Consider the following 19,690-nt stretch of genomic DNA (forward strand, 5'->3'; position numbering starts at 1 on the left):
GCAGGGCAGCCCTGCGCGGGGAGGGGGCCAGGGTCTCTCGGCCGTAGGCGGCCTCCTGGCCGTGAGCCGAGGGGGCTCGCCGGGAGCTGGAGGGCGGCGGGGAAAGCCGGTACCTCCCGAGCACCGTTGCCGGATGGCTTTCACCGTCCTCAGGATTCAGGAGCTGCCGTGCCTCTGAACGGCCCCAGCAGTGTGCGGGTGCTGCGTCAGAGCTGTGGAAGAGGCTCTGAGCCATCAGGCAAGCTGCAGCTTGGCGCATAGCTGTGGGGCTCGGGGAGGGGGAAGAAAAAGCTGTCGTTTGGCGCTGTATGCTGCTCCTAACTGTGGCTTCGTGCTACAGCTTCTCCATCGGACATTTGAGTGTCCTGTTTCTCTGACATAGTTTGTACCCCAGGCTGGTCACTGACATTGTCTGTTTTGTCTGTCCTTGGCAGCCAAAAATGGCTTTTTCCGTGGTGTAAGCAAAACTGCAGACATGTTAAAGTGGAATAAATAACTTGGGTCTTAAACCGTGAATGTAGAACCTTGAAAGAACTTACTTTTATTGCTGTCATTTTTCTCGTTCTCACTTTTTATGATGTTTTTTACAGCATGGCAGAAAGGCAGATACAAAGTGATAATAGTCTATTAACAAGTCTTAGGGCAGGCTAGGAAGGGGAATATATAGGAAAGCTGAGATTAAAAAAAGGAAAAAGCTTTGAAGTGCAGGCTGCAGTTCTGCAGATCTGCTGATGCAGTTCTGGTTGCTGGAGTCCTGCCCCCTCCTGTGCTCTGATGGGTCTCTTTAGACACTTGAAAATATTTGAATAGCAAACTGGCAGAGGACTAAGAAAAAAAAAATTCTGCTGGATTAGCATGTAGAACGTGATACGTGAATGCTCGATAAGAGTCAATTTCATTTCACTCCATCAGGAATTCTATTGAAAACAAATCTTCTGCCTCCTAAACAGGTTAGCTTGGAACAGTCCATTGTGATTTTTTTTTTTTTTTTTTTTTTTTTTTTTTTTTTTTTTTTTTTTTTTAAACTATAGATTCACTTTTGCAAGTTCAGTCACAGCTTATTTTAAGGAACTTGTGGGCTTGTTTGGTTGGTTGGGTATTTTTTGCTTAACGGTGTTGAGTTTTTCAAGTAACTACTCAAAGTGTTTTTGCATGTTCTGAGTTAACTAGCGTGTGTTCGAAGGGGATGGCGTTTTAACTCCAATTCTCAATTTTCTTCATGTGCTACAGAAACAAGTAGTTTTTCATATTTTCTTTCTGTGTCTCTTTCAGCTGTGCTGGAGTGTGTAGATATGAAGGAAGAGGTGGAATGTGTTCCATTCGGCTAAGTGAGCCACTCCTAAAGTTAAGACCGAGGAAGGATCTCGTTGAGGTATTTGAACGTTGCTGATGAATCTCCACATAAAATTATAAAATGTATTGTGCCTCCCCCCAACTCCATTCAAACATTTTACATGTCATAGTGACATTCTTTCATACAGCGACATATCATAAAATAGTGGTGGCTTTATCGTTACGTTTGTTTTGCTTATGTTGCAATCTCATGGTAATTGTTCAGTTTTATGTTTCTAAATGGGCAACTCTCAGTAGGAGTCTGAAGTCACTTGTTTATTTTACTGATTTTATAAAGAAAACCCCCCGACATTTTTACTCCTAAATTATCCTCTAATATTAAAAACAAACAAGACTGAAAGCGCAATCAGAAAACAGCTGTCAAAATGCCCACAGCAGAAAATAAGGATAGAGAATATGACTCTAAACATAACTCACTGTTGCTTCTTGCGTCTCCGTCAGGGCTGCTGCGTTGAGTTAGCTCAACATTTGGATTTGGTTCATGAACAGAAATGCTGCAGAGTTGCAACTTTCTCACAAGTGTTTCTTTTTTTGGGTTGTAGAGGGGATCATCTCTTTAAAATCTGAGTTAAGTTTGAGGATTATTTGTCCTTTTGGGGATGGTAATAATGTTCTTCAGCAGGTTTTGGTGGTATGGTAATAGAGGTAATTTGATTTGATGGGTAGAATAAATGTTACGTTTTTACGATCCAGACTGAACATGTGAATATGTGAAAATAAGATCAGTACCAAGACAAATGTAGAGGAGTAAAGTGCTTCCGGCTGAATTTTGAAACTATATGTGATGCTTTTCAGTAAATGGTGGATGATTTGCATCGTTTCAGACACTGCTGCATGAAATGATCCATGCCCTGCTTTTTGTTACTAATAATGACAAAGATCGTGAATCTCACGGACCAGAGTTCCGCAAACACATGCGTCGCATTAATCGCTTGACTGGAGCCAATGTCACAGTAAGCGTAATCCACTTAACCTAATTTAGTAGAGGTTTCTTCCTGATTCGCTTTTCTAGTGCGCCTGGTGTGGTGTGAGTAATACACTTGCTCTTGTTGGGCACTCCACAGTTGGTACCATTACCCATGTGCATCCAAGCGTGTGCCTGTTCCCTAGTTACTTTGTGGGGGACAGTGGTGGGAACAGGCTGAGGAAGATGCGGTGAGTTGTTAGTCATAATAATTTTCAAGAGTACCCTCTGAAGTATTTTTCTTTAAACTTTTATTTTAAACTTGAAAGAACTTAATGATGCCAGGGACACAGAATAGCTCCATGTTCAGAATAATATTTGGGGAAGAGCAGTCTGTTTTAGTTACGTTTGATATCAGGAAAGGCTAATAGGTTGATGTTTAATAATAATATGTCTGAGAAGATCCATTGGAGGTAATAGCTGGAGGTAGAATACAATACTGGGATAGCATACAATCATTCTGAACAATATGTCATTTAGGGTGAAACTGTAGATAGATTTTTTTTCCAAGTGATTTTATTGCAGTTCAGATAAGATAGCCAGGATGTATCCTGTCTTTTTTTTTTTTTTTTAAAAGCTTTGGTTTTTTTAAATGGTAGCTAAATGTTCATCAAATTTAACCCAGGTTCAGCCTTTTTGCTGATAATGTGAAAGTCACAGCAATAATGGAAGGAATGAAATGGAAATCTATTTTTAGAAAACAGTGATATAAAATGAGAAACTTTCTGAATGACTGGGGTGGGTTTGGTTTCTGTTTTATAAACCTAGATCTATCATTCATTCCATGATGAGGTGGATTTGTACCGCCAGCATTGGTGGCGATGCAATGGCCCCTGTCAAAACAGAAAACCTTATTTTGGATATGTGAAACGTGCGACAAATAGAGCACCCTCTGCACGAGACTTTTGGTGGGTTGAGCATCAAGAGACGTGTGGAGGTACATTCACAAAAGTGAAGGAGCCAGAAGACTTCTCCAAGAAATCCAAGAAGAAAACTGAGCCAGCAAAACTTCCAAATTTTGAGTCAACTAACAAAGGTATTTGAAATAATTCTTTTTTTCCTTTTCCAATCTGTTTTTATTCAAACGGTGTCTTGAACAAATACCGATCAGCCACTACAGGAACTTTGTTTAGATATTACTGTTACATAGCAAAGAACAGAGCCCATTTTATTTGTGCATTTCTAGGCTCCTTCTTGACTTGATTGTTTGCAACAGGTTTCTTTTGCTGCACTATTTTCACACAGCAGATTTTTTGGGTGAAGTACGTAAAATACTAAGCCTACAATTTATATATGAAAAAGTTACTGACTTTTCTTACTTTCTTTGCTTCTTATTTTGCAGGCAAGACACAACCATGTGATACACAGGGTCTGATAGCCTTTAGTGGAAAGGGCTATCGGCTTGGAGGAGACAGTCGTCTCTCAGAAAAAAGCACAGATTCCAGCAGCAGTGTTAGAAACAGTGAAACGCCTGGTTCACAGCATCGTTCAGTAAGGACAATGCCAATCCCTAAAAATGAGATAAAATTTGAAAAATCACCCCGAAGTGGCATCTTCTTTCCGCTTTATACTGATGATGCCAGAGAAAATATCAACTTAGATTCAAAGCGTGAGTTTCCTCAACTCTCTGTTGCTGATACAAAAGCTTTCAAGAATGTTAACGGATCACCTGTTAAAATCACTCGTGTTGAGGAAGAAAAATCAAACCAGGGTTCTGCGAGTGGCAAGAGAGTTATGATGCTTTATAATAGGCCAGCAAAACAAACTCGTTTTGACAAGACAGTAACAGCTCAGGTTGCATCTGAGAAGAAAAGCTCCAAGTGTACTAACACACTGCAGCAATGGCCAAAAATGGAAGACAAAACTGCCTTTGAAAACTATTTCATTAAAAAAGCGAGTACTAATGTCACTTCAAGTATAAATACACCTGTGAAAACCAGAGCTGAATCTACAGTGTCCTCTGCAAGTTCCAGCACTGCAGGAAGGCAAGATGGAAAAGTCGGTTGTCCTGTTTGCCAGACCGAGGTGTTTGAGTCTAAAATAAACGAACACCTTGATTCGTGTCTTGCATAAAACGGTCCAGAAGGCTGTCTGCAGAATAAACCAGAACTGAAAACATTGGCTTGTAAACTACTTTGCTCAGGGTTTGCTTGGCTGTGTGCCTGTTCAGAACTGGAATGTAAACTGCTGTCAGCACGCTGCATGACAAGTGGTATGGAGTTGCGCTTCAGCGCTGACTATGCTGCTACTTGTGTTTCAGGGAATCAAACACTCAAGTTTTAGTAAGTGGATGTTTGTGCCAATGTTCTTGCTGCAGAATCTGGGTAATACAAGAGAAGATGGATAAGGCAGCTTTTGAGATTAAAACATTTTTAATCCTGCTAATTTATCTTCGTTCATAGGACCCCTTTGTGTTGTTTCTTTTAAGTGTTTTTGACCATTCTTAAAGTTAACCACCTATAATAGATGAGAATACTTCTGTCTACTGCAATGTAATTAAGTGGCCTGTGTTTTTAGAGTAGTAGATATTTTGCATAAGCCACAATAACCCTCTCAGGTGGTCCTTCTCACCTGTCACCTTCTTGAATAGATAGATGAGAGTGAGAATCTTAAATACAGACTGAGTCAAAGATGGGAGGAGCACAGGCATCAAAAACATAGCAAAGCGTCCGTTTAGGTTTAATGGGTGGATTGTATCAGGAAAAGATAAAATCCAGAAGAGTGATGAATCAGGCACAAGATATTGGTAGATGAAGCGAAGGCCCTACACTTAAGGGCTCAATTAAAAAAAGTGAAATTATTTTGGGGAGCTTGTTTACAAAAAAGATACAAAAATTAGCTACACTGTTAAATGCTGGAGTGGTCAAATGGAAGCCAGTGAACTTCAATCTTACGTGTGTCTTTTTGTTCAGGATCCCACCTAGATTCTCCACCTGCTTTTTCTGATGGTTTGCACAAACTCTGTGTAGAAAGTTCACTAGTTCTTTAGGATGTAGATGTTACATGCATGAGTAACTGACTGCTCTATCCTGACACTAGTAAGAAGAAATTCTGAGGAATGTTGATATCAATACTGGTGAAGACTGTTGCTGGCCGTGTCGTAAAAGCCATCACAATTGTTTCAGTTAAACTTCAAGTGCATTACAGGTCAAAATGGCATTACACTGACGTGAGCTGACAGTCTGCATTTAGCTTCTGGAAGCCAGACAGCTTGGAGGTTAGTATCCAACCAGCCAGTCAGTTGAGTACTAAAACTGTTGTGCTGTGAAAAGTTACGAATGCTGAGCAGATGTGTTTTCTATATAAATGTTCTGAAATGTCAACAGTTCTCTTGCTGCAGTGGAAGATTTTTACTGGTTAAAACAGTTAACAGCTTGGTTCCTTACTTCTAAAACTAATTATAAATATTTTTGTTCAAAAAAATAGTTGTTATGCTGTTTCATATACTGTTGCTGCAACATAAAATGGCTATATTAGCCTCGGATGCACAAATGTTTGCCTTTTTGTAATCAAGTACTTGCTGCTCCCTTTTGAAATTGGGAAATAAACTGATGTGCAATGGAATTCGGCAAATGATACCTTAATACTTTTTAAATATTCGTTTATTTTTCTAAAATATATTTTTTTTAAATACTGATGCTATAGAATTTTAATGTATTTTCTTGCATATTCTGAATAAATTGGTACTGAATGTTAAATTTTCATCAAGTCTGGGTTTCACGTGGTGGTTGTGGCCATCTTTTGTTGCTCACCAGTGGGCTCACTTGTGTATCTAATAACAGCCTGGTTTAATAGAGCCTTTCTGTATTAACACTTTTTCTTCTTATATTTCCCTGTAATAACAGCTGTTGGTGAATATAGACTGCATCAACCTCTGCCTTTTCCATCATACTTTTATTACAGTTTCACTGTTTTTGCATTTCTCTGCAAAACATTAGAAATACTGATTCTAAAACTTGATTTAACATATTAATTTTCCATACTTCCTCCTTAAAACCACGGTGTTCCCAGTGAAACTTGATGTTTACAGGACAGTACTACTCTGAAGTATTGCTACTATCAGATGTTTTTGAGATGAGGACTAGATTCACGTCATGAATGGTATTTCACATCACAAAGCATTTTTGGAGGTATTTACCTTACTGTTGTTCTCATCAGTTGCCTGCTTTGTCTTTCTCACTGCAACTGGTAAGAATAAAGGAGGAGAGAGGATTGTGGGTATTGTTAAATGTTTTTTGTTTTGGTTTGGTTTTTTCCAACATCTTTTACATCAGTGGTGTTCATTTGAACAACAAATAGAAAACAAAAGTGGGAACTGACCTGTAGTATTCAGTGAATAGTAGGGCCTTTCAGGGCAGGGGGAAGCTTAAGCCATAGGCCAGTCCTGTCTCAAATATACAAATGTCCTAAACCAGATGTATTTTCAAAACCATTGATGAATTCTGGACCGGCTGTGGAAAAACATCACCTCTGCCCAAGCGTGTTTTTACAATGAAGTAGTATTATGATGCCAAGATCTCTTTTATACAGAGCAAAAGGTGACAGATTGGTGGTTGGCTGAGTTGGCTTTGCAGATGCTACCTCTTGCAGGCTATTATTAACAGGTCATGGCCTTGATTTTTGGGGTATGTTACTGTGAATGCTGTTTCTGTAAGATTTTCTTCATGAATACAGTGTCCTTTCCACAATTACAACAATGACTACCAGCATGTTTTTAAAATACGCTGGTAAATTTGGGTCAGAGGTGAGAAATTCATCTTCTGTCTCAGTTGACTTTGCCCTGAGTGAGTTTAGTTACTGTCTGTAACAACGCAGACTAGCAGTGAACCCTGAACTGCAAAATAAGCTGCTTGACTGGAAGTCTGAGGAACAAGTTACTATACTTGATTTCTGAGGCAAGTCAGGTAATGAGGTGTCAAACCTTTGTGTGCTATTTGTCAACAAATACTTCTGCAGACTAAAGGCAAAAGCAGTCTTCTTCTGTGGTGGTCTGCTGGAGCTGCTCAGAACGATTCGGATGATAACACTTCCAGAGTGCTAGAAGTGTTAAACTACCCAAGTGAGGGTTACATAGCTATTTCATTATTACGGTAAGAGGCTGCTCTTAAGTTGTCTTGAAACTGGTTATTGGGCAATAAATCTTGAAGGTCAAATACTTTCAAGTATTGAACATTTCCATGAAGTGAAATCTAGGAAGTTTTCATATTACTTGATGTGTTCTGATGAAGGAGTGGGAAGTAGAATTTTTCTCGAAACTAGTAATACTTTGCTTTATAACACGTTTTAAAAGTGATAATGTGCATTCTACTATAGTCCACCATCTCCACTAGTCCAACCACTATCAGTTTTCTCTTGGGATATATAGGTCACATGAGAAGTGTATTCTTACAGCAAGTTCAGGCCTAATGCCTGTCCTTAAGCTGATGAGCAGGCTATTTAAAGTCTAGGCTGAAGTATGCTTCTCAGGCAGGGCAGGTACACTGCTGCTCAAACTGTGCAGGAGTTGGTTACCTGAGATCCCTTCCTAGGAATGTTTTTTTGAGAGAACAACTAAATGTTCATTTGTAACAGTGCTACCTGCCACCACTGGACCAGTCTTAGTAATAGAGGATATTCATAATAATATTTTACAAAATCTAAGACCAGAGAGGGCTTAGTTCTAACTGGATGACTAGTGAATAATTCCTGAAATGAAAAGTAGCTATTCAAACTCCAAACTTCTCTTGCTGCAGCAGCAGGATGTGCTATAGAGTAAATGGCTTGTGAGGCTTTCCTTCCTCAGGTGTTCTTCTGGAGCCCCTTAGTTCTGTTTCATTTGCTAAAGCAAAGCAGGTTACACTGTACTGAAGGATCACAGCAAGAAAGAACAGTGAGTTTCTGAGAAAAAGCAAGATGGACATTTCTCCTAAGGGGGTTGGAGCAATTCGTGGCAAAGACAGGATGATATAGACTGCTGTGACTGGAGAATGCTAAGGAACTGCCACCACAGCTGTTTGCTTCATCACTGCTTGATCTGGTTATCCTTGAACGTGGTGTCCATACATCAGCTGTTGCATTTTCATAGAATCAGGGAACATTTTGCGTTGGAAGGGATGTTCAAAGGTCATCTAGTCCAACCCCCTGGCAGTGAGCAGAGACATCTTCAACTTGATCCGGTTGCCCAAGGCCTCATCCAACCTGACCTTGAATGTTTCCAGGGATGGGGCATCTACTACCTCTCTGGGCAACCTGTGCCAGTGTCTCATCACACTCATTGTAAAAAAATTTTCCCTTGTATCTAGTCTAAATCTTGTCTCTTTTAGTTCAAAACTATCACCCCTTGTCCTGTCACAACAGGCCCTGCTAAAATGACTGTCCCCATCTTTCTTATAGGTCCCCTTAAGTACTGAAAGGCCACAAGAAGGTCTCCCCCAAGCCTTCTCTCTTCTCCAGACTGAACAACCCCAACTCTCTCAGCCTGTCCTCATAGCGCAGGTTCTCCATCCCTCCGATCATTTCTGTGGCCTCCTCAACCCACTCTGACAGGTTCATGGCCTCGTGCTGAGGACTCAGAGCTGGACGTAATACTCCAGGTGGGATCTCAACAGACTGGAGTAGAGCAGCAGCATCACCTCCCTCAGACTGCTGCCCACGCTTCTTTTGGCGCAGCCCAGGATACAGTTGTCTTTCTGGGCTGCAAGTGCACACCATCGGCTCATGTCCAGCTTTTTGCCCACCAAGTTCTTTTCTGCAGGGCTGCTCTGTATGAATAATGGGATTTCTTCCTGTCTGGGTGCAGGACCTTGCACATCGGCCCACTTCCTCAGCTTGTCCAGGTCCTTCTGGATGGCATCCCATCCCTCATGCATGTGAACCACACCACTCAGCTTGGTGTCATCTGCAAACCTGCTGAGGGTGCACTCAGTCGTGCTGTCTAAGTCATTGAGGAAGATACTGGACAGCACTGGTCCTAGTACGGACCCTTAAGGGACACCACTTGTCACTTATCTCTACCTGGACATCAAACCATTGACCACTACCCTCTGGATGTGACCATCCAGCCAATTCATTATCCACCAAACAGCCCACCCATCAAATCCGTATCTCTCCAATTTAGAGAGAAGGTCGTGCTGTCTAAGTCATTGAGGAAGATACTGGACAGCACTGGTCCTAGTACGGACCCTTAAGGGACACCACTTGTCACTTATCTCTACCTGGACATCAAACCATTGACCACTACCCTCTGGATGTGACCATCCAGCCAATTCATTATCCACCAAACAGCCCACCCATCAAATCCGTATCTCTCCAATTTAGAGAGAAGGGCGTTGCCAGTGCCTGTGACAACAGCTTTACACAAGTGCAGACAGATGACATCCATAGCTCTTCCCCTGTCCACCAGTACAGTCACTTTGTTACAGAAGGCCACTAGGGCGGTCAGGCATGACTTGCCCTTGGTGAAGCCATGCGTTGCCAGTGCCTGTGACAACAGCTTTACACAAGTGCAGACAGATGACATCCATAGCTCTTCCCCTGTCCACCAGTACAGTCACTTTGTTACAGAAGGCCACTAGGGCGGTCAGGCATGACTTGCCCTTGGTGAAGCCATTCTGTCTGTCTCAAATTCCTCCCTGTCCCCCATGTGCCTTAGTGTAAGCTTCTAGGAGAATCTATGTCATGATCTTCCTGGGCACAGAGGTGAGGTATTTTGCCATGTTAGAATGAAAGGCCACTAAAAGGTTACACTGGGTGACCTGAGGTTACATGTGACCTGCATGGTTGTTCCTGCCCGAGACAGTAAAGAGAGCAGTGAAACAGCTGCTCTCCAGCAGCAGCTTCTTACCTGCTAGCCAGCATTCATGAATTTTACACGCCAAAGTAAAATACCCAAGCCCTTACTTGTGTCTGGATTATTACAGCTCTTCTGAACTCCTGAGCTTAAAGAAACCAGTTGTTTGCTATGAACAAAATCCCCTCTACATTACATGACCCCTAACGCATAGTTTAGGGGTAGACCGGCCGTGAAAGAGACTCGCATATCAGTATGTGCGTGAAAATATACTGTGCGTATTTTCATGTACCGGTGTTTTTCCAATATGGAAAAAAATCCCAAGGCAACCGGGAGCTGTGCGGCGCTCTGGGATTCCTCAGCAGGCCATTAGGTGGCACTCCTTGCACTTAAGGAGTGAGTACTTAATTACTCCTTCTTCTCCAGCCGGTACGGGGTAGGAACAGAGACCAGGCGCCCATTATCACCCACACCTGCACTCCAGGCTGAAGATGGACCAGCAGGAACCCAATGGTGAGAAGGGTATTTACCACTAAGTGGATCTTCTGTGTTTCTTTAGCTTTGCTTCAAGAGGGACTTGGAAGATGACAGCAGCTCCCTTCACTGGTGGGCTGGCTCAGTGATTAACCCGAAGAGGCATCCTTTTGTGGTCTATATATATCACACCATGTGCATCCATTGCAGTGAAAAATGTCATTTTCTGTCACCATCTGGCACCAACCCAGCGCCACAAGAGAGGCAGGACAGAGTCAGAGGCATTTAAAAACCACAAAATACACCTCCTGTGCCTTGGCTAAGCCAGGGAGCTGGAGGGGTATGACAGGCTGAGGGAAGAGTCGTGTACTGCAGGTGTGAAAGCTAAAAAAGGGAGATGGCCATAGCCTTAATCCCTCGGTTCCCCTTTTAGCTTCTGCCAGGCCAGGCTGCTTTAAGACTAGATTAGGTTTCTAAGAAGGTGTAGCACCATGGCCTGAATAGCTCACCTTGTCTCTGTCCCATCCATCCCCTATCATTTACATAATTTCACCTGCTTTGTTGTCCTAGTAAGTCTTAGATGAGATATTTCATAAACTGCATAACTGAGAAAAAAGGAGGAAAAAACAAGAAGCCAAATATTGGGCTCCCCCATTGTTTAATTTAGAAGCAGTAAATACTTCATTTTTCTTTAAATGACATCAACCTCTGGACCACTTGAAGTGTCTACTTCAAGTATCTTCAGAGATTTGTCACTAGCTGCATAGAAAGACTAGGATAAGATGTGGACTAGAGCTCAGTGAAGCCCTGGTGCAGTATCTTAGCTGTAGCAATGTGGTTTAGTCGAGGTTTTTAGTACTTTTAGTAGCTTCATTCAGCAACTGACTGATGAGAGGAACAGCTACAGGGCGCCTCTTCTTCCTCCCTACTTCTCCATTCCCCTGCCTTTGCCTTTCCACTGATCATCGCCCTGGTTTCTTCCCAGAAGCATCTCAGTAACTATCCGCTTGATAATTAGCCACCGACTGCAACTCTTTGAGTGTGACCATCCAACCAATTCCTTACCCACCAAGTACAGTTTCTTCTCAGAAACAAGAAGTAACTCAACTGTAACAGTTTATTTTTTACCAGTTCAAGTATCCCCTTCATTTTGAGTGCAGCGAACCAAATCCGATGGTTCTGGCCAGTTTAACACGTAACCCTGCACACACTTGCTATTTTACAGGCATTCCTCCCAAGACTCTTAGAGGCTGAACGATTTATAGCGCACAGCACATCTTACAATAGCTGCTTTCCAACCAACAGCAAGACAAGCTCCCTGCTGTATGACAGGGCCACAACTTGGGATGGGCTGCTCCAGTTAAGGCAGCAGTGGAAAGACACGGTACAAAGTCCAGGCTGTTCCGGCAGATGGCAAACAGAAAGAGGTCCAAAAGGAAGAGTCGTCCTGAGGATAAAACACCCCAGGAGCTTCAGAGAAAATGGCACCTGTACCAGGTGGGGTATGAAAAGCTACAAGTAAGGGACTTGAGTCTTAAATCCGCTGTCTTCTGCAGGATATGCCTCTAAGAATTATTTGGGTTTTCCCCTTGATTTGCATTTAGCAGTACCTCTATAGGAAACATAATTTAAACATAAGAAACAACTTTCATTACAGTGAGAGTGGTTGAACACAGGAACAGGTTGCCTAGAGAGGTTGTGGAGTCTCCATCTTTGAAAACGCTCAAACCCCAAATGGACATAGTCCTGGGCAGCCAGCTCTGGGTGACCAGGCTCGAGGTCGGGGGAACTCAACCAGACCATCTCCAGAAGCCCCTTTTGATCTCTGCAGCCCTGGGTTTCTACCTAACAATCCCACAAGCACTTCAGGACAGAGTGAAATTACAGCTGAAGGCAGTTGAAATCCATCTGCTTGCCCTTGCACTGCTATAGTGCAGGAGCGCTCACACCATCTCTAACCACCAGTTTAATTCCAGCTGCACATTTCCTCTCCCTGCAAGGTGTGGCACATGGCACTGCCACCACCTAGACCACATCTATGAGGGATACATTCCCTATTCCATGCATCAGAGGCTGGAGCACTTCAGGCAGAAACTGAGCATGTGCCATAACACAAAGGCAAGTACAAGGAAGCTCTGCCCTGCCTAGCCGGGCCCATGGAGCAGGTAGCTGGGTCACCACCTCTCACCTGCCCTGGAAAGGCAGGTTTTAATTGCTGCTTCCTCGCCAAGCCATGCTGGGGGTGGGGAGGATTATTGGTCCTGCAGACAGCGTGAATTAAAGCTCAGATGTAATTAACTCTGAATGTACCCATAAGAGATTTAGAAGGCAGGAAAAGCATTTGATGACAGGAAATAGAAGGTGTGTCAGGCACTGCAAAACCCGAAAAGACTATTCAAGCTAGCTGGCAACGTTTCCTCCTAGGCAATTTGGCAGAGTTAAGAGGACAACACCCAAGAGGTCTTACTGCTAACATGACGGCTGACACTTAGCTCTTGAAATGCAGTTTTGTTCCACACTTAACCAATGCTTTTCACCCTTAGCAGCACACGTGCTGACCCATGCCTAGCACCATGGTCAGGCCATGCTCACCTCGCAGCACGTTCTGAGGAAAATGCTCTCAACTTCTTCAGAAAGAGGAGTAGGATTGAAGGTCTCTGCTGCTGCGCAAGCATCCTGACTCAGCTCTGAGTTGTTACACGATGGGTTGATTGCAGCCCCGAGTGTATTTTCACATGTGGTTGTGGATTTGTGTTGAAGTGGTACCATTTTCAGACTGACAAGCAGATGATCTGTTTGCAAACCCTGCACCAGTATCCAGTCTCCTTGTGCCTCTCCATTTATTGAATAGAAAGACTACCCAGGCTCATTGTGAAATGGCTCCTGGGTGATGCTACCACGGTTAGATACAGTGCCAGCTGAAAAGTATGTCCTATGAACAGTTCAGCTGTATAATCTCACTACCTCTGCCAAAAGAGGAGGAGCACCCTCTGCAATTGAAGATGAGTTTGCTTCCCTGAGACAGCCAGCAGCTTGCCACACTGAGCATTTGTCAACCAGCACCAACTCAGGGCAGGTAGCAGCAGCAGCAGCCAGAGGCTATACGGTTGGCCATGACTTGATAACCACTCCCCTCTAGACATTTTTTGCAGCTCTCAGCCAAAGGCTTAGGTAGCACCTAACCCCCTGGTAAAGCAGGTACCGGGCAGCTGCCAGCCTTCATCTCGGAGAAAAAAACCCAAAATATCAGCTAAACACTTTCATCAAATGGAAGCAGTTTCAACAGTTGGAAGGGACCTTAAAGATCATCTGCTTCCAACTTTCCTGCCGTGGGCAGGGACACCTTCCACTGGACCAGGTTGCTCAAAGCCCCATCCAACCTGGTCTTGAACACTTCCAGGGAGAAGGTCTCCACAGCCTCAATGGGTGACTTGTTCCTGTGCCTCACCACCCTCAATGTGAAGAATTTCTTCCTTATGTCTAATCTAAATCTACCCTCTCTCAGTTTGAAACTGTTAACCCTCACCCTATCAGTGCACTCCCTCATGACGAGTGCCTCGCTGCTTTTCCCATAGGCTCCCTTTACAGTACTGGAAGGCCACTGTAAGGTCTCCCCAGAGTCTTCTCTTCTCCAGGCTGAACAACCCCGACTCTCTCAGTCTGTCCTCATAGCAGAAGTGCTCCAGCTCACTGATCATCTTTGAGGTGCTCCTCTGGACCTGCTCCAACAGGTCCACGTCTTTCTTACGCTGGGGTCTCCAGAGCTGAACACAGTATTGCAGGTGGGGTCTCATGAGAGCAGAGTGGGAGCATCACCTCCCTCGACACACCTGCCATGCCTGCTTCCCTGGATGCAGCCCAAGATACAGTTGGTTTTATAATTTAATACCCATGCAATAACACCCACACAAGGGGCGTAGCACAAAAGCTCGCTGACAGTGCATGAGACAACACTTGGGGAGCTAACGCAGCCTGGAAGGATGCTAGATTAGCAAGGGGCAGGAGAGGCCCCCACGCATGTGCACCAGCAGGAACTGGCAGGGAGTGCACCAGGGAGGTACGAAGCGGAGCTGTTGTTCTCCATGCACTCTTGCCTGAGGAAATGAGAGCAAATTTGCAAACCTACTATAAGCGCTGGAGGTGTAACCAACCACCTCCCACTCCCCCTACTCCTTCCTCACTGCACCAGTGGAAAATTAGTCGTAGATAATTCTGCCTCATGAAAACCTAAACAAGAGTTTCACACCATCATAATCAACAAGAAAAAAGCTCCCAACCAAAACACACATCCTTGGATTGCTACAAATTAAAATAATTTTTATTTGTGCAGCACAACATCCTCCATCTAAAATAGAGGAACTTGTCTCTTTGTTGTGTCTAGGACACTAAGAACAGGTTTTTCTGCTCTCAGGAAGAAGCCTTGTGCTGGGTAGGACAGCAGGAGAACACAGCCGCTTTCTCTGGCTTCCAGGTGTCCCTGGGAGCCAGTTCCTGAAGCATTTCTGCACCGCCATGCCCCTGGTCACTGCCCCAGCTGCAGGCAGCGTCCCTGCATCGCACATGACAAGTATCACACAAGCCTCTCTGCACCCTGGAGGTTTTCCTGAGTCGGTACAAGCATAATTTTTATCATAAAATACATGCCCTCCCTGATTATGTCATTGCATAACGTTGCATGGTTATGGAGTTGCAGTAACTCTGAACTATATACAGTTGCTTCCTACTTGTGCTATTTTAAACACAACTTTTTTTTTAATAAAGGGTCCTCAGAATGCAGGTGAGGACAATTAAAACAAAGTTTAGAAATTGCTACCTGCATCCCATTACAGAGTTCTACATACGACAAAAATTAAGGACTGAAGAGAGTTAGCTTACTACAGGTTTTGCTTGCTCATTAAAACATGACTGTGCAGGACACGTGCCCAGAACCACATTACCTACTGTTACGTTGTGGCTGAGGAAGGGGGAGTGAAGGGAAAATAAAATATGCCCAGCTCTAACCTTGCTCTTTGCAAAGAGCAAGGGTAGTGGTTTGTTGGGTTTTTTTGACACATTCACTCCCATCTTCACTGTATGGAAAAACTTCCAGGATTGCAAAAGCAATTAATCAAGCTCCAAAACTCTACTTTCCATATTTCTTAGAGCTGCCATAATGTAATAAATGCTATAATGTAATCTTTATTAACAGATTTATAAAGCTTGCTTATGTACAGTAATGTAAGCAAGATATATTTACAACTTAAGAGACTTGCATAAGATGTTCTGATCATTTTTTTGCCTGGCTTTTTGTTTGCCCCTTGCTTTCTTTAGATAGTGAAATACCAGCTCACAACTCAATACAGGTACCGGGCTTTTTGTTTGTGGGTAGGAGTCAAATCTCTGCACTGTCGTTATTCAAATGCAAAAATAGAATTGTGATGCTCCAGCTCTTTAAACAAGTTCAGGAGAGGAACTGTTTCCACCCTGGTAAATCACACTGACACAGCGACAGGACTACAAGAAGCACTGGATCCAAATGGTGAATATGCAGAATTATAATTTTGCTTCCCATTTCCAACAGCTTTTGAAAGAAATAATGGGTTTCTAGTTTAGACTCTGCCCTGAAAGCAGTGAGTCACCTGTGTGTGATACTGGCAAGTTGTTAGTCCATCCGTGTTTTACATCACTCCCCATATGTAAGCAAGGTACGCCCTGCAAACCCTCAGCCACGTGATGATGCTGGTACTGGGCTCACAGGGTAAATGAGCCGGTCACCTTTTCCAGCACTTATCACATTATATAGAAGGTATTTATAGTAAATTCTCCAGAAGAATCAATAAACTATTACCAATACAAGTTTCATCCTGAGCTGCACGTTTAATAAGAGGGGAAAAAAACCCCCACAAAATCCAACTTACAACTGGCAGACAGATGAGGAAACCAACTCCTGGTACCAGCAAGAAGGTAGGAACCTCTCATCTTTAGAGATAAAAATACTCTATTTTGCAACATGAACATCCACGGTCCTCCCCAAAGCAGACACCTATGGCATGTTTTTGCTTGACGTGTCCCGTATTCCCCATACTCAACCCACATGTTTCACTTTGGCCTCATGCATGCGTCTCTTCCCATCGTACTTTACCATTAACATTCAACTCATTCCTTCCATGTTCAAAGCATTTAGCAAGCACAAAAATGGTACTTTGCAGTCTGATTATACTTACCCATAGAACTTAGAGATGGAATCTTCCCACCACTAACCTTAAAGAGGTCAGCACAGCCAGATGCTTTACATAAGACACAGGCTGTCAGCAAGCTTCTTCTCAGCTTTGTAAGCATCCTTCTTCTGAGAAACACTCACAAGAGACTTCACCTTTCCCTGGAACAGTGTTTCCCTTTACTATGCAAAATGGCCTCCCTGCATACTATGCTCAACAATGTGATAAAATATCAGGTACACACTGGATGGCTGCAAGTACTAGGAATGCTGCTCCCTTTTTCAATGGAAAACAAAGGTGGGGGAGGGAGAGAACGTTTAAGAATTGATACAGCACTGAAGCATGGCAAAAGACTCAAAGCACTTTGGGATGAGCTCAGTGCTGCTGCAGTTAGGTTTCAGCCTAACACACTGGCAAGAACCATCACCTTAGAGCAGAACTGACACAACAGGTACACAAGTGCCATGAAAGGCACAGTAAGGCTGGCAGACTCATCTGCAGATCCAGGTAACTGTTTCTGAACCAGCACAAGACAGACAAGCAATGCAGAGGGGCTTCACAAGAGTTACAGCAATGGCAGAAGGACAGCCAGCCAGATGTTTTCTTGATTACCATACAGTCATCATGAAGCTCACCAAAAAGCTTTGGGAAATTGTGTGGTACCTCATATGGGCCGGCATCTGTAGACTCTACCATTCTTCTGCCATCTTCAAAGGGAGTAATGTAAAACTGAAGAGCTCCCACTAAATCTTACAAATCCTGTTTGAAGAGGGCTTTCATTCTGCACCTCATGTACCTGTCAGAAAATGGTCAAAAAAACTAGAGCTGCGTCTACATCCATCATCACTCTCCAGTTAGCCTAAACTTGGTGCTGTTTTTGAGGGAGAAACCCATGAAAAAAATGATCACTATGCCCAGGTAACTGGCAGCAGTCTGAAAAAACAAACCCACCCAAACCCAACAGATCCTTCTCCAGAGCAGAAATAGCTCTGATTAAAAAAACCCAAAAAACCACAAGAAAACAAAACACCTCCCACAAAACCACCAAATCACATGCCCCCTTTATCAGGAGGTATTTATAAACTAGTTCCTGCCAAGTAGTTTTAAAAGTTACAAGAATTACAAATAACCACATAGTTTTCAAGAACCTTTATACATCATCTTTTTAATTAGATTAGCTTTACAAGCAACTTGAGAGCTCTTTCATAACGAACACTGCTTTTCAAATTACACAACTTCATAGGCAACCTGTAAATGAATCCTGAATTTCTTTGCCTGCTATAGATAAAGGTCTCATATTTCACAGCCAGCTAACATCATGAATAAAAATAGCATTATGAAGCTTTATCCTTAACCAGGACTAGACACATACAGATTGTAAGACAGTTTAAAAAATACTTTTAAAACAAGGACCTGCTTGGTGATGCTCAAGACTGAATATTCAATCAACATGAAATGAACAGTTTCTAAAGGACATGGAAGAAATGGCTGACCTGGTTTGTTGACCCTATTGCAATGACTTACATGGAGTGAAAAATTAAGCACTTTTTAAACCTGTCTGGCAAGCACAAACCTACAGTGTGATTAGAATTTGATACGCCATGTAACTGCAGAAGTTTGAATTACAGAGGGAGTGAAATGAGTTTAAAGGCTTATGCTTACATTTCTAAAACAAAACCAACCAAACCTCCATTAAAGTAGTACTAAAGAAGATGAAGAGGTGGCTTTTTTGCTTGTTTCATTGGTAGCCTAAATGCACTGCAGACCAGACAGTAATATTTGCACTCCTTGGCCAGGTTGGCAGAGGCACTTACAGTAAAGGTATCCTGTCTGTTTTTCTGGGAAGGAAACAGGAAAGAGGAAGGTAACTGTAAAGGGCAAGAACATACTAAAAAAAAAAAACAAACCAACAAAACAAAAAAAAAAACCAACCAGGAAAAGCAAAATCAAAACAAAACTGGGATTTCTCTTGGTTCTCCTAAATGATATACCAATACTGAATTTTCCCCTTTCTGTCAGTTTGTTACTAAGCAATTAGCTTTTTCATGTTTTACATGAAGAATAGTAATATTTTTAATAAAAAATTACTGAGCTTTCCATAGAAAAGGTCTCTAATTGAATACAAACTATACAGATGTTAAAATTGTCACAAGTTGTAATATATACAGAAATATTTCTGTACACTCACATTGTTTTGGCTAAGTAAGGAAATAAGGGACAGATAGAAAACTGCAGTGGCTAAGTTGATCAACCCCCAAACTCCTGTAAATATGAATGCTGTCTTTTATAGGTTTGCTTTTGTTTTCTCAAGCTTTTAAAGCTCAGGAAAAAAAAAATAAATAAAAAAAAAGGTGTGTATGTGGGGGAAGTGTCCAAAGCATCTATTTCTTAAAAATAAGAACAAAGTTCCTGCACATCTCACTTATTCTGTGATGTCCCCTCTCCTTGACAAAATGAAAACAATGTAAAAGAAAGTAAATGGGTTTTTTTTTACTATGTATAAACCTCAGTATCCAAAGGGCAGTGCCTTTTTGGGGAAATCCTTCAGCGCAGTGAAAACCTGAAGATGTATTGCACAAGGAGCCTACAGTGATGCACTTCAGCTTCAGTGTGCTGACCACCTCCTTGATACTACACAATAGATCAAGGTGTCAACTTACAGACTGCATGGGACACCAACACTTGAAAAGGAAAGTGAACTTTAGATAGTCTATTAACTTATATACAAAGGAAAGGGGAGTGGCAAGTATTCTTTAGAAAAGGGAGAAAGCAAAAAAATTTTCTGTCAAGTACAGAAGGAGGTTCTGGGTACTTCAAATAGCCTAGGAAAGCCCTTGTATATTCTTGTAACTTGATGACATTTTACCAGGTCCCCAAAGCCAATGACAGCAACCAATAGTGTCAAGTTCACTTAGTGCCAGTCACTTAAAAAAA

At 42.6% G+C, this 19,690-nt stretch overlaps 1 protein-coding gene across 1 annotated transcript; it reads left to right on the plus strand.

The window, feature by feature from the left end:
* Positions 1-1,272: 1,272 nt before the first annotated feature.
* Positions 1,273-4,600, plus strand: SPRTN (SprT-like N-terminal domain; the record flags this gene model as incomplete). The annotated part of the gene is given in 4 exon segments (XM_010144604.1): positions 1,273-1,372; positions 2,178-2,306; positions 3,086-3,353; positions 3,660-4,600. Coding segments are annotated over 4 exon segments (1,438 nt in total), but the record flags the coding sequence as incomplete, so codon positions are not given.
* Positions 4,601-19,690: the final 15,090 nt, after the last annotated feature.

This window comes from Buceros rhinoceros, unplaced genomic scaffold (genome assembly GCF_000710305.1).
Source record: "Buceros rhinoceros silvestris isolate BGI_N320 unplaced genomic scaffold, ASM71030v1 scaffold1670, whole genome shotgun sequence".
NCBI lineage: Eukaryota > Metazoa > Chordata > Aves > Bucerotiformes > Bucerotidae > Buceros > Buceros rhinoceros.